This window comes from Leopardus geoffroyi, chromosome B1 (genome assembly GCF_018350155.1).
Source record: "Leopardus geoffroyi isolate Oge1 chromosome B1, O.geoffroyi_Oge1_pat1.0, whole genome shotgun sequence".
NCBI classification, from domain to species: Eukaryota; Metazoa; Chordata; class Mammalia; order Carnivora; family Felidae; genus Leopardus; species Leopardus geoffroyi.
Window position 1 is genome coordinate 82,106,119 of NC_059327.1, and position 22,726 is coordinate 82,128,844.

Here is a 22,726-nt window from a genome sequence, read left to right on the forward strand (position 1 = left end):
CCACAGACCATGAGATCATGACCTGAGTCCAAGTTGGCTTAACCAACTAAGGCACCCAGATGTCCCAATAAATGGATATTTTATATTTATTTTTGTATCTATTTGTACATATGTATACGTATGTATGTACATATGTATATATGTATGTGTGTGTATATGTGTGTATGTGCATGCGCATGTATATGTCATGTATCTGTATCTCTCTATATATCTCCTCACAGCCTCAAGAAAATCACTTGCCTAAAGATTATGAGAGTCTCTGGGGCACGTGGGTGGCTCTGTCGGTTAAGCATCCGACTTCGGCTCAGGTCATGATCTCACCATTGGTGGGTCTGAACCCCGTATCAGGCTCTGTGCTGACAGCTTAGAGCCTGGAGCCTGCTTCAGATTCTGTCTCTCTCTCTCTCTCTCTCTCTCTCTCTCTCTCTGCCCCTCCCCTACTCTCTCTCTCTCTCTCAAAAATAAACATTAAAAAAAAAAAGATTATGAGAGTCTCACAAGTCTACTTTCACAGTGCATCCAGAATTCAGTCACTTGTCTCCACATCCTACTACTATTCCAGAACAAGCAGATACCAGTGTGTCCTGGATTAGGGCAGGAGCCTCCTAACTGATCTCCCTGCTTCTCCCTTGTTCTTCCATGTTTAATTTCAACATACCGTCCACAGAAAATCCTTAAAGCAAGTTACGTCATTTAAGTTGGATCACGTTCCTTTGTTTCAGTACTTCCAATGGCTTCTAATCTCTCTCAGAGCAAAAGTAAGTCCTGGCAGTGGCCTATGATGCCTCCCCTTATTGCTCTGACCTCATGTGCTATGCTTCACCCTCTTGTTCACTCCTTCCTAGCCACAGTGGCCTCCTGGCTTTGTACACATGAGGCAGCACCTGTGCCAGGCTCCTGTCTAAGGAGGCCCCCCCAGTTTCAGGCTCTTCGTCAGGCTCCTGACTCAGTTCCTATCTCAGCTTCTGTTCCAGGCTCTACCTGTCACAGCATCTGTCCCAAGTTGTCCCAGCCTCCTGTCCTTCACTAGATCTCCACTAGGTTGGCTTTTCTTTCCCCCTTCAAGTCTGTACATAAATATCATCTTTTCTGACTGCACTATTTAAAATTGCACTGCTCCCAACCCTCTTCACAATGGGACTTTTCTCCAAAGCATTTACCAGTTGACACTATATATAGATAGATATGTCTCTCTCTCTCTCTTTATATATATATATATATATATATATACACACACACACACACACACACACACATATACATATGTGTACACCCAACATGGGGTTCGAACCCATGACCCTGAGATCAAGAGTTGGATGCTCCTCAGGCTTTGCCAGCCAGGTGCCCTCTTAAGTAATCTCTACACCCAACGTGAAGTTTGAACTCATGCCTCTGAGATCAAGAGTTGGATGCTCCCCCAACTGAGCCAGCCAGGCACCACCATAGGGCTCTTAATTAAAGCCAAAGAGTATCACATTAAGGCATAATTCAGTGAAAGCCAGTTTAATTTTAATTATAAAGTATACACGATGCTGTAGCTTTTGACAGTAAGGATTGTATATGCTTCATTTGTTAGGTCTACTCCCAACATAGTATTAAGTGCAGATAGATGTTTGGATATTTTGACCAACGGTGGTGACACTAACAGGATGATTGATGGTGAGTCATTTGCAGTAAGGTCTGGGGAACTCAGAATGATTCAGTCACAACATCTAAATATTCATTTGTAACTCTGCCACAAACAATTTAATCCTCATTTATATTTTAAAACCAGGGTTTGCCAATGAAATTTAAATTACATTACAGAGTATTTCAGTGGAAAAGGGTATCTCTTTGGTTTTTCTGAGCGGGCTAGGAGATACCAAGGGAAAATTAATTGTAAATGTTTTCAATGTTGGAACAAGAAAAGAACAGATTGGACTTCTCTTTTTTAAATCCTTGTATTCCTGTGGCTCTGAAATCCATGTTAAGTCCCTTGTTAAACTAAGTGAATGGCATAAAACTATTTACTTATGAATTCCCCATTTGATGTAATAAAACCAAAGCTGGACTTCTAGAGAAAATATTCGGATTCAGATGGGAAACACAACTCTTCTTTCTTAACACCTAAAATTCATCTCTCAGCCTGGGGGAGCATAGTAGCCATGGTTTGTTTGGGTGCTGACCTTTCAACAGTGTCATTATGAAAGCTATGTTTATCTCTATAATTTAAAATCAGTAGCATTTTTTCTCTTTGATCGCATTCCAATTTCAACTTCTATTTGCTTGTAAGTTACATACATTTTGATAAAATATGAACAAACATATTATGTGTTATCCCATAGATTGTCATTCAGAAGATCATTTTTATTCTGTTGGAAAGCAGATCTAAAACTTCAGCTTATCTTACACAAATTGCATGTCCCAATGGATTAAAAAAAATCAGAAATAGAGGATAAGGTGAGACTCAGATTGCAACAATTTTTTAAAAATTTGTTCCAAGAGACATGGAAAGGCTTTCAGATAGAGAATAGAAACAAATGACACAGCTTTACTTAAAGTTTAAGTAGATATTTAAGATTTTCTCTCTTTAGGACTCAAAAATTCTCTTTTGTTCTTGCCTTCCATTTTCCTGCTTTGTTACTTTTATATTTCTGGAGTGGAGATAAGACTAAAAGATGCCCAGGGAAAGCTCATTGGGAAAGAACACGTGACTGGGCCATCTCTAACCTCCACAGTGGGTCATCTTTGCTGCAGGTTACCATTGTCAGCAAATGGAGGACAAGATTGTTCTTCTTATTAAAACAAAGCCTCTTGGGCAAGGGAGTGAGAAAGCAACTTAATAGAAATGGTTTGTACAGTACCTAATTCATCTTCTCCAAATCCCAAGATGTGACCTGAAAAGTAACCTCTACAGGAACCACTGTTGCCGAGACAGAGTGGTTTTTCTTGCCATTGCTTGCTCACGGGACTTTGCTGGAGGGTTAAGAAATTCCTACAACAAAAACATACCGTAAACTTACAGTGAAAATAGGCGTTTGCTTAAAAAAATAAATAAATAAAAGGCTTAGAATAAAGTTCACAATAAATAATTGTTGTGCCATGAACCTGGCTTCTAAAAGGAAAAGTAATATAGCCCATAATGTGTGCAAATACTCTGAAATTCTCATGTAGGGAGAAAGTACTTAAAGATAATATTTTGTTTGGAGGGGGGCACTAAAAGTACCTGAGTATGAGAAAAGCCCTCCCCTTCATCCAGAGAATGATACTTCCTCTCCAGGACTAGACTCCATGCTGTGCTATTAATCAGAGAGAGGGACAGGGGGAAGATCATGGGGTCAGTACACTTTTCTAGTTCCTTTTAGTGACCAAGCATATCAGCTCTGCCATATGCCTGAATGCCAGTGACTCGGGAAACAAGGTTCTTAATTTGGGTTTCATCACAGAGTTCCTTCTAATTATCCACAATGTGACCTCTAAAAATTAGGCTAAAATGTAACTTTGTAGTATTCTTACCAATAAAGACAAACTGAGTTCTATTGTTAAAAGTCCTAAAAAGTATGGCAAAAACAAAAATTCTTAGCCTTCCAATTTCCAAATAATTTGGAAAATACTTGCACAACTCGTGTATAACAATAGTTTTCAAGTAACTCATTATCATGGTAAATTTATGTTAAGGATGAAGGGAAAAGCTTACATCATATGCAAAGTCCATATGAAGACCTCTCTGCTCTTAAAAATTATATTATGAATTTAATCAAATTTGTTTAAAAAACATCTCTTAGGAAGTTCTTTAACAAAACCACCATAGATAATGAACTAAAAGAAAATAATAGTCTTTATGTGTGTACCTGACCTGACCCCCAAAGGGAGACAATCATTTGAATATTTTATGGCAGTTTGCCCACTAATTGATGGATATGTCATTTGATACATGAAATTATGGTACCAGGAAACCTACCCATTCCGGTCTCCAAACACATAGCTTCCATACAGTCTTTCAGACTGGCATCCTCGGTAAACAAATCCACCCACCAAAGGACCATTACTGAATGGCTTGAATTCTAAAAGTGATGGCTCACTTTCTGGAAAGAAATAAATGTAACATTAGATCAAATGAAACATATTTTTTATGAAATAAAAGTAATGTAGGCCAAGTAATACTATTATGGTCATTTATTTTTACATTTGAAGTATGTTCCACAGTACACAAGCAGAACCCTTGTTGTAGATATTTAGTAGAAATAATTCCCGTTGCTTAAACCATATCAAATATTAAGACTCTCCATGTGCATCGTACTGAAACGGGAATGCTCTGTGAATGCTTTGCTGTTATAATTGTCACACATACCAAATTTTCAGTGACATTAGAATCTGGATATTGTGGAAATCATGGTTATTTACTTAAGAACCAAAGACTTTTAAAAAATTATAATTTTTTTGTGTTGATTTTTTTTGTAGAAATGCTTTTGCATATATGTAGTAAATTAATCCAGACTTCTGTCAAGTTATATAAAATGTTGGAGAGTTCATATTTTAACGGAAATAAAAGGTCCTTAAAACCGCATTTGTATATTTAAAAACATTATCACTCAAGTAATATCTTCATTTAAACTATTTTAAGAGTTTTGTTTATAGAGTTGTATGGTTAACAAAGTCTACTGCAGCCATTCTTTTTAAAATTACATGTGTATAGTCACATATCTCAATCTTTCCATGCATGCCATTATATACTTGAATTCATGTACACTAATTGCAATGGAAAAGATCTAAAGCCAGTTGCAAATTAATCTGAAAATTGCTACTTATGTGCTTAATGTCAAATAAGTCACTATCAACAGGCAGTATTTTAGGCAAAAACTTTGGTGGAGAGACAGTAATTTTAAAGTAATTGTCCCTTCCCATGTAATTAGGGTGAATATATTATAAAAAGTAGGAAAGATTAAGTTTTAACTAGTGCACTGCAAGGAAGCATAACTTCCAGGTCATGAACTCTGGAGTCAGTCAGCTTGGGTTTAAATCCAGGCCCTGCCACTTACGTTGTATGATAATTAACCTTTTTGTGTCTCAGTTTCCCCATCTGTACAATGTGGCCAATAATAGTGCCTATCACACGGAGTTGTTCCGTGAATGAAATGAATCAAATTTATAATGTTACTATAGGGGCTGGCATGTAGTCAGTACTGACACGTGGTTATTTTGTTCTCGTTTCTGTTTTCTGCTTTATTGAAGTAAAGATAACAAATAAAATTATAAAATATTTAAAGTATACATTGTGGTGATTTGATATATGTATACATTGTGAGGGGATTCTGTGGATGTGTTTTGAAAACATAAATATAAGGCTATCAATATTGTAGCCAGTTTCAGCTGAGGCCCAATTAATGTGATTAGGGAATTTAGTTTAATCTACAAATATAGCCAAAATTCCATCAAACTAGTGACTCATGAGATTTTTTTCCCAAACCACATTATTCTTTGGTTTGGCTTTTATAAGATGTGTGTGCGCGCACACACGAATACCTGAAAAAAAAAATAAAGTAAAATAACTGAATACCACATGAACTAACACAGCTGCTTCATTCCTGGTGCTAAATAAATATCTGTATTGAATGAGTAAATAGAAGAAGCAATCAATTTAATAATCTTAATCTACTGTGTTCCCTGAATCATAATAATTTTGATATATTGCTTCCTCCAAAAAGAGTAAATAATAAAACACTGAAAAATATTAAGATTTTTGGACTTCATTATTATCCAACTTTATTTTGTATATATATCTCTAAAACATTCTAGTAATCATGTTAGTAAAAGTAATGTCTAAACATTCCATTTTCATGACGTGGGTAAATAACATGTTTTTACATGTCAATTACTTTGTTTTCTTCAACAATGGGTATCTTAAAGAAATTACATTACTATTTGAAACACAATTTTTCTAATTGTGGAGACTAGAATATTGGGGATTGAGGAATTTCTTACCTTTAACTTGTTTTTTTCCACTGTATATAAGATGTTATGACAAGTTCTGCCTTATATTAGAAGTTACTCATCTTGACTCTCAGAGGAGCAAAATATAAACAGCTAATTTTTGAAGGTCCATTAAATTTTTTGCACCTACAGAGCACAGTTTAATCCATTGGAAAGATAATTACCCAAATGGAATTCCTGGGGCTCATAAGAGTCACTGGACCTTTAAAAACGTGTGCAATTTACTCGCTTACCACTGTTGGGTCAGTGTGTTTATGCCTTCCCAAAAGCTCATTTTGTAGAAATCCTTTTCTCTTCAATGAATATGCTAAAGTAAAACAAAGCCCGAATTAAAGCCAAATCAACAAATTATGTTCTACTTACCATAGTCTTTCCCCTTTATTATCTGTAGGATTCTGGCTGATGATCTGTTCTTTCCATTGGAGTCTGAACAAAGTATTGTTAAATTGATGTTTATATCAGTGGGATGTCGATCCACAGCACATCTGCATAACAAAAAGGAGACATCCATGAATTCCTACCACGGTATTTTCTAAACTGAGACTGGAGATTCCTGACAGAGGAACCCCTTGGTGGGCTGGCAAGGACCCTATGGTCTATTTCCTTTGGATCCTCAGCAGAAACATCCTGATTTGTTTGTTCACTCTGCTGAAGCTAAATGATCTCTGGAGAATATTTCCTAATATTCCTTGGTATCTCTCGCTAGTATGAACATACACACTGACTTGAAACATTTGTTGGTGCTGTTATTAAGGACTATCGCATATATAACATGCTGGGAAGGTAGGAGACCCTTCAGCAGCAGCAACTCACATCTGCGATACACAAAACAGGCTTCGTTTTGGTCTTTGTTTTGTGTTTTTACATGGAATGGCTATATTCTAAAGCTCAAGCTGCAAAGCGTGCACTACAATGTAAGGTATAAAATAAAGCTGGTCCCCACAACCACTGAAGTCTTTTATGTTACATTGACTGTGCCTTCACGTCACCCCCAATCTGGGGTTAGAATATTTCTATGACTTAAGCCACCAACTGTCAACTCCATTAGCGCAGGGACCCCTTCCAACTTCTTTATCACTGTGTTTCTGTTACCTAATTCAAACCCAGGAATATCAGAGGGGCTCAATATTTGTTGAATGTTTAAGTCAATGAGGGACTGGGCATGTGGAGTTTGGGTTGCGAGAAGAATGAAGCTGTATAATATAATTACTTCTGAAGTTCTCACAAATGTGGAAAACAGTGTTGCTTTGTTTTCAGGTTTCTCAACTTTGACATTCTTGACATTTTGAGTCAGATCATTCTTTGAGCGGGAAACTGGAAGGAGGAGGTTCTGTACTGAGCATGTACAACGGTTAGCAGCATGTCGGTGGCATGAACCCCTCCTCCAGAGTTGTGAAAACCAAAAATGTTTCTAGGCATTGCCAAATATTCTCTGGGGGCAAAATAATCCCATTGGGAATCACTCCTTTAGGTCAACAAAATACATTAATGACTTAACAACCAAACCAAATCTTTGGGGCTACTAAATAAACTAGAAAACAAAACAACCTGGGAGTAGGTTCTGGGGCTTAAGACATGTTAAGAGTCACACACAGCAATCATCTCAACAACAATAACAGCCACAAAATAAAAACTGTTGCATCCAAATGATCCCATTCATAATAGGGAAACTCTAAGCCTGACCTGCCAAAGATGAGTTAGTTGTTCCGTGGCAACAGTCCCTTTATTGTCTTTAATTCAACGATTCACAGAGTACAATGCCTGGCAGGGAACACGACACAGACGTGATGTGACTTAAGGTGGAACTAAATCCATGGATAGGGAGAACATTTTCCCATCTTGCCTTTCTTTTTAAGATGGAGGAACTATGACAAAAGAAGGTTTGACCACTTTCAATCAAGAAAAGAACAAATCTGGAAGAAAAGGCCAGGTCTCCCAAAGGTGGAGATGCCGGATGCCATCAGGCCTACCTCTGTCTGAATACTATGTCCACTGGGAACCACTTGACCTTTCTAACCTTTAGTTTCTTTTCAGAAAAAAAAAAAAAAAAAGAGGTGGGTACACATGGGAACTGGTCCTTATACATCTGTCCAAGTCCACAGAACATACAATCCCCAGTGAACCCTAATGTAAACTTTGGACTTTGGGTGATAATGATGTGTCCATGTAGGTTCATCCATTGTAACACATGGAATACTCTGGTGGGGATGTTGCTAATGGGGAGGCTGGGCATGTGTGGGGGCAGCGGACATGTGGGAAATCTCTGTACCTTCTGCCCAATGTTTCTGTCTTTAAAATTGAAGTCTTTAAAAAAAAAAAAAGAAAGAAAAAGAGTGGTATCTAATGTCAGCAGGACCTCAGAGTACTGCTGAATGTCACAAATGAGATAATGTGCGTAAGATACTGAGTTCAGCACTCTGCCCCAAGGTACTTAACACAAGTCAGCTTTACTTTTAGCCAAGCATTGTTTTACTTTCTTTTCTGCTTTATTAAATCTTTCTCCGCTTGAAATACTCTTGAAGGGAGGTGCAGTTTCCCTTAAGCTCTCTGCTGCCGGAGGAGGTAAGACTCTACAGCATAGGCATCCTGCCATATGCAAGGTCTGTAAAGTGCCTCATCCTGTGTTTTTGCACTGAGGGTCCAGGACCCCTGGAAGGTTGCACGAAAGCTCCAGTGGGATTGTGGTGACTCAGGCTGCTCAACTTCAAAGTGCTGCTTTGCGGTGGTATCTGCGAGTTCTGAGCTATAGGAATGGAATGTGACAGTTTCCTCCACATCCTGAACCCACCGTAAGTACTCCCTGTCGCACAGATTTTAAGATCTGCTGAGATGCCAAAAAGGAAATGAACTGTAGACTTGGACTTTGATGGAGGGGAGATGAAGGGCATGAGGGATTATAAAAATAAAAAGTTTGAGAAATACTCACCTTGCACATAGTGAACACTCAATAAACATTAAATAGCAATAATAACTTAGCTAGTAAATGAATGAATGTGGCCAAATATCCCATAGTATGGATAAGAGACCACAGATTGGATGAAGCTTTCATCACAGAATTGCTATATTATACTCCATAGCATTTTTTAAGTGTACCCCAAATTTCTCACTCTACATACATCTCAGTGTTCCTTTCTTTATAGTTCATTGTAGTAAACAGTCAGTATGAATTCCTTCGCTACTTATAATTTTTTTTTCAGGTGGAAAAATGTGAACATGGAGCTCAACTCCTTACAAACTCATACTGCATCATCATATTTAAGTGAAGCTGTAATAAGAAACACAATTTATTTAAAACCTATCAGGTGTGTCGGGCACTCTACTTTGCTTTTTTTCTAGATTTTCATTTAATCATGACAGCATCCTCAAAAGCTGTTACCACCCCCATTCAGTGCGTGTGGAAAATTTCATTTAGAGGGGTTTAAGGAGAAAAATTAAAAAGTTTATCATCTAAATCTGAAAAACGGAACTCTTAATCATTACACTAGTCCAATAGTGTTTAAAAACAACACTCTAGAACTTTAAGGCACTTTTCCTCCATGAATTTGTTCTCTTCCATATGTCTAATCTGCCGTCTCAATCTGCTTCACACATTAATAGAAGAAAGAGTGCTGAGATAATGAGCTGGTGTGATTTTACAGGTGCAACCTTGGACACCACCCGTGGCTGCTCGGTGCCTGGCCCCCCCTCATTCTTTTTCCAGTTCCCGAATCCTGGCCGGGCTCGGGTTTATAGCAGGTGCGGGGTGGTGGGGGAGGGGGGCAGGTCGTGTTCTCACCTGCCTGGATCGTGCAGGCCGTGCGCAAACACTTCCGGGGGCTGGTTGGTGCTGTTGAAGTGCGGATTACTTCTGGGGATGGAATAAGGCACGTTGCACATATCTGTGTCCACGTCCAGCCGCAGCACCGACCCTGTGAAATCACTGAGAAATTGGACAAAGAGGGTCAGTGTTTTCTGCTTTTGTTACATAGTTTACCTAACCTAAATGTGGGAAGGTCGCTCGACAGTCAAAAGAATCATTCCCCCATTTGAGACAAAATTATTAAAGTTATGAATTCCATATCGTGGGGAAAGGAAACCGGGGCAGTTTGGTTTCACACAAATGGCAGCACCTTGACACAGCTGAGTAGTGGCCGAGGACTACAGCATCAGCAGCGTGCTACATTTTGCAGCTGTTCCTTAGTTTTTGCCAATCCCTGGATTTTCTGCGCCCCCAGAAGCGCCACTGGACCTTGTGCGTCCAGCCTGTGTATTGTGCAAACCACGTAGCACTGATGCATTCTAGAGCATCTGGGTATAGCGACTTCCAAAAATATCATCAGCATATAACTGAATTTTTCTTCATTTTACAAATACAAACACCCATAAGAAAAGTTTAACCAAGGAGACATAATTCAAAGACGGTTCTTTTTTTTTTTTTTTTTTTTTTTTCCCAAAGACAGCTCTTAACTCACTGCTCTGACCCTTTTTCCCTGGCTGACACTTAAGACATTTGAACATCAAGGGGAACGTTTTTGGTTTTGTTTTCTTTTTTACCTTAACCCATCCATTTCTTCCATATCATCCAGTGTGATCATCCCATCACCGAGAATGATGTACAAAAAGCCCTCAGGGCCAAAGAGCAGTTGCCCTCCTAGATGCTTTCTGTGGAGTTCTGCCACTTCAAGAAATACTCTGGCTGTTCTCAAATCAACTTGATGGGGATTTTTTCTACATTGGGGGGAGGAAACAATACCATGATTGTTAAAGGTGTTTAGGTGAATCCACTAGAAGGTAAAAATGGTACACAAATTAGGGGAGCAAACACTTGGCATGTAAATAAGGAAACATGCTTGAAATGGAACTAATAAAAACTACTGAAAAATTACGTTATTTTCTAAGTTTCAGAAGTAGCACCTAAGCTGAAAGATAAGAGAGGAAAAGTGCCAAAGCTATCATTTTTCTCAATTCTCCTTAAGGACACATAGGGGGTTTTCAGCAAGGTGGAGATTGTGGTTTAATCACGGTCACCTTTGTTTCTAAAATAATTAGGAAGAGATAATGAGAAGATAAGATTGAAAAATATTTATGCCTCAGTGCATTGTAGTGAGTGATACCTGGATACTGTGTATTCCACAACTCGAAGAATGTGGTCATGAGGCCCGATAGCCCACCGTTCTTGGTTGGTGGTATAAGACACATACAGCTTTCCATTTTTCTTGTAATTGGGATGGAATGCGAGGCTTAGCAGACCCCTTTCATCTCCTCCCTGCAGTCAAATGAAAAACACAAAGAATTGTGAAGTTAATTATGTTCCTTATTGTGTTTCAACTGGAACCCCAAAAGAGTCTCTTTCTTTTCTTCTGGATAATCTTTGCCCAAACTCTTTTCTTCCTTGCCCACTGCACGAAAAAAGATCATGAAACATTTCACTCTGCGGAACTCTTTAAGGGTTAGAACAAGACAGTTGTCTTGTGTGGCTCTCTATGCACAAGACCCTTACACCACTTTTGTCCAGTGATTTGTGTATGCAATCTTGGGAAGCTAGGAGGAAAAGTTTAACTGTTGTGATTCTTTGCTGGGTTACTAGGTTGCTTGTAGCTCATAGAAGACAAATAAAAAGGTTCATAATCAGTAGTCACTTCTAATCCAAGTCTCCCAAACCTAAAACACAGTGTGGGCTGCCAACTCCCACTGTCTTGGCAATATGTTTAGAAAACAGTTAAATTGCTTGTGTAATATGTAAACCTTTGTTTTACCCTGGAGGCATCTACATCACTTGTCACAACGATGGTGGTCTGTTCATCATAACTAGGTAATAAGCAGCCTTGGCCTATCTACAGAGGAAGGAGGTATTTTTACACGTACCCTTTCACAGCATCGAGCTTTTCTTTACAGAAGGATGGAGAAACGGGAGGGGAGCTAAACACCAGGGCTGGGACGGGGGTGGGAGAAATGCTAGAGAGGAAAGGGGACACTAGGAAATAAAAAAAAAAAAAAGATCCCAAACAACTTTCTTTGTTATTACATGAATGTCAAGGATTGTATACAGTAGGCATGCCAAATGCTGTAACAATTAAAACATCATTATGTTCTTAAATAGAAAGGCATTTTATCTTTATTTTCCTGCTAATTCAGCTTGATGAAACTCAATATGGTCTTAGCATTTGCTTTATCCCACAAGTAGTCCCGGAATTTCTATAATGAAATTATAGTATCTGAAATTATCTAGATCAGAGACTTAAAAGTTCAAATTCTAGTAAGCCAGTGAGGGCTTTCTCTGTAGTCTGAGGCATTATCCAAACTGGTGAAGAATACGACACAGAAACTGAAATGAAGCAACTGCTAGGACATCACCTTACCCCTGCTACTTCATTACCCGTCTCGTCTCCTGAGGCAAACAGCTAGAAGTTACCCCTTGGAAATCTTACAGGAGGGAAATAAGTCTCGAACACTACGACTTCTTCACAAGTTTATGCTTGGTAATGGAAGCACTCTTTTGCTCTTCTCCCCCAGAAGACCATGTGTTACTACCAAAGCACAGAGCTGTGTGTGGTGGGATTCTACATGGACTGAAGAATTTAAAGTTGTGGGCATGGGGCGGGGGGTAGTGGATGGCTCAGCGGGCTGAGTGTGGACCTCAGCTCAGGTCACGATCTAGTGGTTTGTGGGTTCGAGCCCCGCGTCCAGCTCTGCACTGACAGTTCAGGGACTGGAGCCTGCCTTGGGTTCTGTCCTTCCCTCTCTCTCTGCCCCTCCTCCACTCATGCTCTGTCTCTCTCTCTCTCTCTGTCTCTCAAAAATAAATAAACATTAAATTTTTTTTAAGTTGTAGGTATAAAAGCTCACTTTTAATAACCATTGTTTGATTTATCTCTTGGATTAGAGAAAAACTGCTTTCAGAGAGATGCCATCCAAAGTGGAAACACTTTTAAGAGTGTATAAATAAGAAAGTGGATGCAAATATTCCAGAACTACCAAAGCATAATTGAAATGTCAAAAAAGCCAACCTCTTCATTTGTAAGCTACAATATGCTTAATATTAATTTTAATCAAAACAATGTCATTGAAGGGGATGGGTCTAATGACTGTGATGAATGAAAATGAGCCTCTATTTTTCAGATGATCTTAGAGTGATTTTTTTTCTTAGAGTGATTTTAGTATTGATTTGATGTTGCTTTTTTAAATAACTTCATTAAGCAAATATCTCTTCTTATGAGATGTTGAAAGCTGGGATGCATGACTAAGAATTGATTGTAGAAAAGCACATTTAAATCTCTTTGATGGATGTATAAGAAAGCTGAGGGGTGGGATTTAGTTTGTGATTAATTCCTCTTCTGAATGTATTTCACTTTAAAGCTGAAGTGCAGGGTAAGTACTTTCTACCCACTTCACAAATATTTGCGTTCCACTATAAGGAGCTTTTGCTGAAAGCAGTTCTTTTATAGTTTTTGATCAAATCATCTGAGATACAATTTGAGTTGGATAGCAACATGGCTTAGAACTGTACTCACTGCTTTTCAGGAATTAGGAAAGTAGAATTCATGCACTATAGCAGGATAGGGAAAGAGATTTAAACAAATCCACAAGTGACAGAAGGTAGTTGTTCAGTTTAGAGATTCACCTGTCACATAAATGAATGTGGGGGCATCACTGGCATTTGTTAAGGTGCCAAATATAGGAACGTAATGAGACATTTGAATTACAAGAAAGTAAATGAAAACAATTTTTTTAAAAGTCAGTAATTCTTAAATTTTTAGGATGTAGGATTTACATTTGTTTAATTATTATATTACATATGATTTCGTATTTTATTTATTTTTTATTTTTTATTTATTTATTTTTTTAAATGTTTTTATTTATTTTTGAGACAGAGAGAGACAGAGCATGAGCAGGGGAGGGGCAGAGAGACAGGGAGACACAGAATCTGAAACAGGCTCCAGGCTCCGAGCTGTCAGCAGAGCCTGACGCGGGGCTCGAACTCACGGACTGTAAGATCATGACCTGAGCTGAAGTCGGAAGCCCAACCGACCGAGCCACCCAGGTGCCCCTATGATTTCGTATTTTAAAGTCAGCTTCCAGGTAGTGATCTGGTTGGCTCTTAGACACATGACTAATTACTCTTATTTCAGAGAAATACTCACTCTCTTAACGATACTGATAAAAAAATTTAATGTATGATATAAATATGCTAGTGTATCTCAAAATTAGCTTTGTAAACTATGTAGCATAACATGGCTCCTAAATGTTCAGAGATTGGGAAGAGGGGGTGTATACCACCCCAGTCAGGAGATTAAAGTATCGATAGGCCAACATTTACCTTGAATTGGCCTTTAGAATTAGATCATCTGTTTAAAGTATGTTACCGACACATCATGATTTTCCTCACAAATGCAAACCTATCTTTGAGGTCTGGGTGATTTTTCAAGATCTATATGGAGAAATATGTTGATTGGGCATGAAAGGTTTAATTTTGAGGCAGGGTCTATTAGAGGCCAAAAGGCCAGAAACACCACCGGACATGGGAGGCTTCAATGACAGTCTTCACCAGGAAACTGCCCAGCCTGAAATCCTGAGCGCTGGAGCCTGGAGGCAGGGCAGACCCGCAGACCAGTTGTCCAGGCTCAGGGGGAAGCCCTTGTGTGCATGTTACTGACTCTCTTCTTACTACTCCCCATCTTCTCCTCTCAATTATGTGTCGCTTTATGGAATTAAAAATCATGCACTCCTTCCAGAAATGTCAAATTATCAAGTTGTTTCTAGTGAGCATCTGGGGAGAATGAACCTCTAGTGATTAGTTCAGCCAAGCTGGCTAAAAAGGGAGAAAAACAATTAATAGAATGGCAAATGGAAGAGTCGTGGTCTAGGGAGCCATTCCTTTCAAAAACACATTGACTTCTAACCTTATACTTTTGAAAACATTAGCCAAGGTCCAAAATGCTTATCCTGACTCATGTGAAAAGCAGTGATTTATCAAAACGTTCACATTATACTTTGTACTTCATTATTAATACCGAATGCTTTATGTGCGCATTTCACTATGTGCGCACTTCCAGGAACATACACCACTGCTAGAATGCTAGAAATGGGCTCCGAGTAATTTATAAAGAACACTTCAGTGTTCCCTCTGTTTGTGTAATGCCCTTTTTTGTTTTGTTAAAGTTAACTGCCTGAAACTTTTCATCCAAGCATCCTAGGCTACCATTGGGAACTTCCTTCCCCTTTGTTCAGCCTTCTCAAACTGCACCGACTTTGGGACAGCCCCTCGCCAAGCACAGGTAGGTGAATGATTTGAAAATAACGTCCCTGTATACTTGAAAACCTTGAGATTGACCCATGTTTCAGAGTAAATAATAAAATTCTCCTAGAGACTTTAAATGAGTAGTTAACTGCCATTCTAGGTATCGTTCAGCTTTCAGAGCAATTTCACAGGGTCAACAGAAAAGAGACAAAAACTCCAAACAGAGAGTATTGACGACTTTAATGTAAATACAAGATCAGATCTAGTCCTATAGTTTTGGGACACTCTTCCCTGATGAACACATCAAAGTTCTAACCAGTTGACTAATATTCCTCTTCTTTGAAGAAAAGGGAAGTATCTACTGGAAAAAGAAAGGTAATGATAAAATGATTATAATAGAAAGTATTTTTTCTTTTCTTTTTTTTAGAAAAAGTTTATTTTGAGAGAGAAAATGTGTATGCACGCAAGTGGGGAAGGGGCAGAGAGGGAGAGAGGGACACAGAATCCCAAGCACTGTCAGTGTGGAGCCCAATGTGGGGCTCAAACTCACAAACCACGAGATCATTACCTGAGCCAAAGTCAGATGCTTAACTGACTGAGCCACCCAGGCACCCCTTTTTTTCTTTTTTAAGAGAAATGGTGGGCATGGTCTCTCATTGATTTTTAAGAAAAACAGTCCCTTCATACTTTCAATGTGGTTAAAGTTAATTTTTTCTGATTTCTATCTTTAAAATTTGCCTTAACCTTTCTCAGGGTTGTATATTTTAGGAAACAAGACTGGGTAACACTGAACTAGAAGCACCATTTCTCACTTCTGCACAGTTTTTCTTAGTGACTCTTTGGCAAGTGACTAACTTCAAGCTTGGTAGCCTACAGAATGGCCTTATGGTATTGAGAAAACAATGAAATGTAAATTAAACTAAATAATGCAGTGCTAAGTTCAAGATATGCCTTGTTATGTATAATCTTTGTAAAAAAAAGTCTGTATTTAACATTCATTCAACAAATATTCATTGAATACCTACTATGTGTTAGGCATTGTACTTGGCACTAGGGACAAGACTAGACGACCAATAAGAACCAATCTCTGCCCTTTGGAAGCTTACAGTATACATGAAAGCAGATAACAAAGTCAGATAACAAGGTAAGTTTTTAGCTGTTTCACTCCCACCATACTTCTTTGTGATGCTGATTTTGGGGTGCAAAGGAGACAGTTAAACACTGCTACACTATTATAAATGTGCATGGCCCAAAAAAACGAGCATTAAAGGGAATAAATACATATTCTGGGTAACTTTGGACACACAGGCTAATTAGTATATTAGCATCTCAGGTTTCTCCACTCTAAAACTTGGAAAGGAAAAGAAAAAAGCTTGGTTTTATGATACCTAAATTACCTGAAGAATATTAGGTAGAGTTTCTGCAAATAGTAAGACCATCTTCCAATTTATTTTACGCCCATGACACAGGTATGAATGAGGACCTCTGGTAGAATTCATGTTCTCTTAATAATGAAGAAGTTTCTGAGAATTAACATAGGGATAGACTGATGCTATTTTTAATTCCCTATAAAATATATACTTTTATTACAAGGCTGATCATCCCAGCTCCCTTTTTACTTGTTATTCACATGTCTACATTTTGTTGGTGCACACCAGGAAAGGAACAAGAGGACTTGGAAACCAACATGGGCCCCTCCTTTGCTTCTTTTAGACTAGAACCTTTTGCAGCTCAGGAATGAGAAATAGGTTAGTTTGAGAATTGTCCATTCAAACACAATGCCAGAAGTATTCACTTTTCATTGCTGCTGTAAAAAAATTACCACTAACTTAGTGGCTTGAAACAACACAAATCTATGATCTTAAAATCTGTAAGTTAGAATCCAACATGGGTCTCACTGGGCTAAAATAAATGTGTCCGTAGGGCTGTGCTTCCTTCTGGAACCTCTAGGGGATACTCCATTTCCTTTTCCTTTCCAGCTTCTAGAAGTCATCTGGCGTTCCTTCGTTTGTCTCCTCCTTTCTCCATCTTCAAAAACCAGTTAAAGGGATGTATCTTTCTCCTATGGCACCATGCATACATCCTCTACTCCCTCTTACACTTTTAAGAATTTGTGATGACACTGAGCCCACCCAGGTAATCCGGGATAATCTCCCTATGTGCCATTTAGCAATTCAATTCTGTTGCAACCTTAATTCCCTTTTGTGTGTAAAGTAACATATTCTAGGGATTAGGACAAGGACACCTTTTGGGGAGGGCCATTATTCTGCCTACTACATGGATATTTTAATCAGTTTTTAAAAAAGGATCGAAAGTACTTATGACCTGACTCATCTTGGCCGTGCCCTACTGGGAGCATCCTGAATGAGAAGACAAATGAAGTTCATGTACAAGTTCACAGAGACACTTAAGGAAAGGTTTATCACAGCAAGCACTCTCTCTTAGCTGTTAATAATGAAAGAACAACCAACACCCTTCAAAATGAAGTGAGAACACCTTTCACAGTTGAGGAGGAGGAAGAGAAGGGGAAGACCACCTGGTAACATGTGGGCATATATGAACTCAGTCAAGAGCAAAACTGCTGTATTAATCACAGGATGCAAAGAAGGTAAAAATAAAATGTAGACAAACCATTTCTACTAACTAGAGGATTTTAAGCTCACTAAAACTATTATTTTGTTTTGTTCATAAGTTTTGAAACATACTGTAAAGTGTTAATTTCTTCACAACTCCTGGAAAAGATGAGAAGCATTGCTTTTCAGTAGTTTCAAAAGTCTAACTTGGTCTTATAAGAGGAATCAATTCCCTGAGGACCCTGAGTTAGCTTATGGGAAGGGTAGGCAGGGGTGTCTTTTGTTATTCACAATAAACCCTGCCAACCTTACCTGAGTCTATGCTAATGAAGGGATTCTTGGCAGGCTCTTAGATAGCTTCAGGATGAGGACTGGTAGCCAGAGGAACCAAAAACATGATTAGCAGATTGGAACCCTCAGCCCAACCGTACCAACCCCCAGCCCCCACCCCAACCTCCAACCTCCAGGGAAGGGAGAGAGATGAAATTGAGTTCAAACACCACCACACAGGATCTAATCATCACACCTAATGATTTGATCAGTCATCTATAATAAATTCTCCATAAAAACCTTAAACAACAGGGTTTAGATAGCGGTCAACATATTGAGGTGCTGGGAGGGTGGCAGGAAGCTCCACATCTCCCTCCCCCATACGTTGCCATATGAATCTCTCCCGTCTGGCTTCTCCTGAGTTGTACACTTTATAATAAACCAGCAATAGTAAGTAAAGCAATTTTTTTAGTTCTGTAAGTTATTAAGCCTGAGGGGAGGCTAATGGGAACCTCTGAATTTATAGTCAGCTGGGCAGAAATGTGGGCAGCCTAGGCACCCTATTTGCAACTGGTACCTGAAGTGGAGGAAGTCTTGTGGGACAAAGCCCCTAATCAGTACTGTCTGGGCTAATTCCAGATAGCTAGCATCACAATTGAAGTGAATCGTCGGACACCCAGTTGGTGTTGGGATGATTGGTTAGTATGAGGAAAAAACTTTCTCATTTGGTGTCAGAAAACACTCCAGAAAAAATCTGGGAGGTTCTTTAGCCCATCCTCCTTGCTGGGGAGAAGGAGATCATGATCAACTCTATTGAAAATCTGAAGTTAGAGAGTAGTCAGGAAAAATTTGGTAGTCTTCCAGTCATGCAAATCTTACTTGGAAATTCACATTTTTATAAAATATCTTGTGTCATTTTATTATTCACTCTTTTGGCTTTCCTCACTTTCATTGTTCTCTGGGGATGAAACTAGCCAGAACATGCTGAGGAACTATCACTTATGGTACTAGTTTGCTCCTTTTCTTTAAAATTTCCTCTATTTTTTCCCCAGATTTGGCTTTTCTTTTAGGTGTGTCCTTAACTCATTCCAATTACTCTCTTGGTTTCATGATAACTGTATGCTCTTTGAGGCACTGTCTTGTCTCTTTGAAGCCTCATTTCTGCTTAATCGTATTTACTCACTGTTCTAGTTCTCCAAGAAATTATATACAATTCTCAAATGCTTGCAGAACCCAAGCGCATCTCCGCCACACTCCCTTGACAAAGAAAACAGTCTGTCCTGTTTCAAATAAAGTTGGAGAGCTGCTGGAGGTTACCCAGCAATTCAGAGTTTTTAGGAAGTGTTTTGTGAGGTGTATGATTTCTGTTATGTAGCAATTGGTCCATGTTGCATCTATGCTTAGGATGGTACATTTTGTCTTCTGAAGCGAATGCAAAAACAGACTAAAAAAGTACAAATGGGAGCTATTCTGGATGGAAACCACTAGACCACTAACTTTCCTAAACAATTCTCTTCCCCACTCTTTTTAAACATAAACAAAATAAATCAGTCGTGCTGGGTTCAAGTTATGACCTACACAGAGGAAAGATACTAGAAATGGTTCTTTTCTAGAAATCCAGCTTCCCAGTTGCTTCTTAGTCCAAATACTAATATTCTTTTGCTGTCTCACACCTACAGGGAAAAACGTATAAAAATGCTCAATTATATACTTAAAAACTATTATGGTCATAATATTTTATTATGGATGTACATGATTTTATATAAACTTTACATCTGTCAGATGGAATGATGTTTCATATTTCTATTTTTCCCTAAGCTTTTTACCTATTTTAACCATGATATTTGATACAGTATGGCATATTAGATAGTGGATGGACTTGGACCTTTTATTTTGTCCTGGCAGTCGTGAACTGCTGTAGAACTGGTAATATATGCTGCTCAAGAAATCCAACATGATGCCAGGCAATGGCTTGAACACTAGGGACCATTTGTCTTAATATGTGTCAAAGGATAATAGTATCTGTGGTATTCCAAAGTTCAGTTTTCCAAAACAACTTCTCTAAAAGAAAAAGAAGTACTTCAATAAAATTAAATTGTGTGAAGCATCTATTTGAAATAATAGAAAAATAATAAAACTACAAAAAGTATAAATTCTTCTCAAAAACAAAATCCTAGCCCTAAATGCTTTTTAGAAAAAGGGAAATTTATAGAGATGTTGTAAACATTTAGAGAAAGCACAGCTCTTATGCTGTGTGTTTAGGCTGCATGAAAATAAATTAACAAGAGTTTGGCAAAAACTGTAATACTCATGGGAATTAAAATGAATACAAATGATAATTTAAAAAAATTTGGAGCTATACTAAGCTTTGCTATTACAGCCTAGAGATTTAATACTTGTTAGACCTTAGATTTGAAAATGTACACATTTCTAGATCGAACTGTAAACAGATAAAATATTGGGCAGCTACCTTGTTAGACACAGCAAAATGCCAGATATGTAAATTAGGAACCAGAACAATTCTCCACTAGACTGTAAGCTTCTTGAAGGCAGGGATCTCATCTTGGTATTTCTGGTTTCTTACAAAGGATCTCATCTACAATGGAAGCCTTGTTATAGAAGGTAACATGTATTGAATTCTTATTATGTGCCTGAGACCATGCTAAGCAATTTGCAAGTATTATCTTGTAGAAACTTTATAACAACTCTAGGGGCGCCTGGGTGGCGCAGTCGGTTAAGCGTCCGACTTCAGCCAGGTCACGATCTCGCGGTCCATGAGTTCGAGCCCCGCGTCGGGCTCTGGGCTGATGGCTCGGAGCCTGAAGCCTGTTTCCGATTCTGTGTCTCCCTCTCTCTCTGCCCCTCCCCCGTTCATGCTCTGTCTCTCTCTGTCCCAAAAATAAAATAAACGTTGAAAAAAAAAAATTAAAAAAAAAAAAAAAAAGAAACTTTATAACAACTCTAGAGTTTAATACTATTCTATCATTGTCTTTATTTTCTGGAGAAGGACACAGAGGCATAGAGGATTTGAGTAACTTGTCCAAAATGCACAACAAGAAGTGGCAAAGCAGAGATTGTCTGTGATTGGAGGACAAATAATGTGAACTATTATGTTACATTGCCCCACGAACTATTTCCTAAATGAAGAAATGAACAAACAATGGATAGATTGTATTTTCTGTTCATGGCTTGAGGCATTATTTAAACAGCTCTACTTAAATTTCCAAAGTTTTGTGAGGGAATAAAACGAAGGTTATATCTCAGTTATTTTAACACAAAAATTAATTTAGGTTTTAGGGCAATGGGCTGATAAAGTATCTGTAAAAAGAAATTCCTGATTTGTGTATATGTCCATTGTATAAGTACTCTCACCATGGCCAATTTCAAACTGGCAACTTGATGTCACTGACGGGTATGTGATGAGATGAACACAATTAGCGTTTGTAAGCCCATGACTGCCATTGTAGAATATTTCTATTCTCCTTCAAACCTCTTTTATTCTTTCTCTCCATTACTATTGTGCTCCTTTCTTTTTTCTCCTGCTTAAAAATTTTAATATACCTGTCCTTCTCAATGTTAAGCACCCAAATATTTTTGTAAGTTAAGTGGGGGGTTAAAATAACTAAATAAATCATTATTTAAACATGAGGGAGGTGGTATTTCTCACCTGTTTTTAAATGAAACATACACAAAAGCTAACATACCACCAAGAAACAGGGCAGAACACTCAAGAATCCTTTCAAGGGGGTTACTTGGTTATTTAACAGAGCAAGTGAAAACTTCTTAGTAAATTATCTTTCTGCCCTCTCGTAAGGTTGCTCAGATAATCAAAGAATGTGAAATCACTTTGTACATTCCAACATGCTAGTTGAATATAAGATAGCAATTACAGTCAATAGAGAGGTCGGAGCCATCCTCAAATTCAACTGACCTGTAAAATAGTAAGATTTTGGAAGGGAATGTAATTTTGAAATATAGCATGTGTAGTCTTACATTTTCACCAGGTGAGGAGTACATTTAAAATATGCACAGGAAGTATTGTCTTGCTCCATATCATTCAGAGAACTTTCAGACTTCAGAAAATTGCAGGCATGGAGAGGCACATTTATACTTCTATTTAGCACCAGGCTCACCACATAGTTTTGATAAAGATCATTCCACATCTCTTCAGAAGATTTAGATGGTATCTGTTCCCAATGGCTTATTTATAAATGATTTGCAAGACTGGAGGTAATCTGAATGTATCTTAGAGTTGAAATATACATACTTGGCCACCATAGGAACATTATTATTATTATTATTTTAGTTAAAAAAATACATATAGTGTTCAGGTACTCTAAAGTTAACTGTGATGTAATATATTTTCTTTTCTTTTTTTTTTATTTGAGAGAGAGAGAATGCGTGCCTGTGCATGTGTGCCAGTCAGGGAGGGACAGAGGGAAAGGGAGAGAGAATCTCAAGCAGGCTCTCCTGGAGCCCAGGAGCCCAATGTGGGGCTCGATCACATGACCCTGAGATCACGACCTGAGTCAAAATCAAGAGTCAGACACTCAACTGACTGAGCCACCCAGGTGCCCCTAAAGTAATTTCTTTAGTAAACAAATCAACCCCAACATTTGAGTGTTCTCTCAGGATACCGATACAGATCACAATGATCCTTCCTCTCTACCAAAAATAAACTCTATCTACAAATGCC

At 38.3% G+C, this 22,726-nt stretch overlaps 1 protein-coding gene and 1 long non-coding RNA gene across 4 annotated transcripts in view; both read right to left on the reverse strand.

Annotated features, from left to right (window-relative positions):
• LOC123591930 (hedgehog interacting protein) overlaps window positions 1–22,726 on the reverse strand; it is a 96,265-nt gene that overhangs the window by 26,368 nt on the left and 47,171 nt on the right. For all 3 annotated transcript variants that reach the window (XM_045466614.1, XM_045466607.1, XM_045466620.1), the window contains exons 5-10: window positions 11,064–11,215; window positions 10,504–10,677; window positions 9,746–9,889; window positions 6,334–6,455; window positions 3,941–4,064; window positions 2,844–2,974 (exon numbers count right to left, since the gene is read on the reverse strand). In XM_045466614.1, the coding sequence (XP_045322570.1) occupies window positions 2,844–2,974; window positions 3,941–4,064; window positions 6,334–6,455; window positions 9,746–9,889; window positions 10,504–10,677; window positions 11,064–11,215 (847 nt within the window). The remainder of the gene's footprint in view (window positions 1–2,843; window positions 2,975–3,940; window positions 4,065–6,333; window positions 6,456–9,745; window positions 9,890–10,503; window positions 10,678–11,063; window positions 11,216–22,726) is intronic.
• Window positions 15,463–19,541, reverse strand: LOC123591951. Its single transcript, XR_006709513.1, has 3 exons — window positions 18,073–19,541; window positions 16,585–16,691; window positions 15,463–15,548 (listed from the first exon to the last, which is right to left on the reverse strand). It is a non-coding gene; the product is annotated as an uncharacterized LOC123591951 (long non-coding RNA).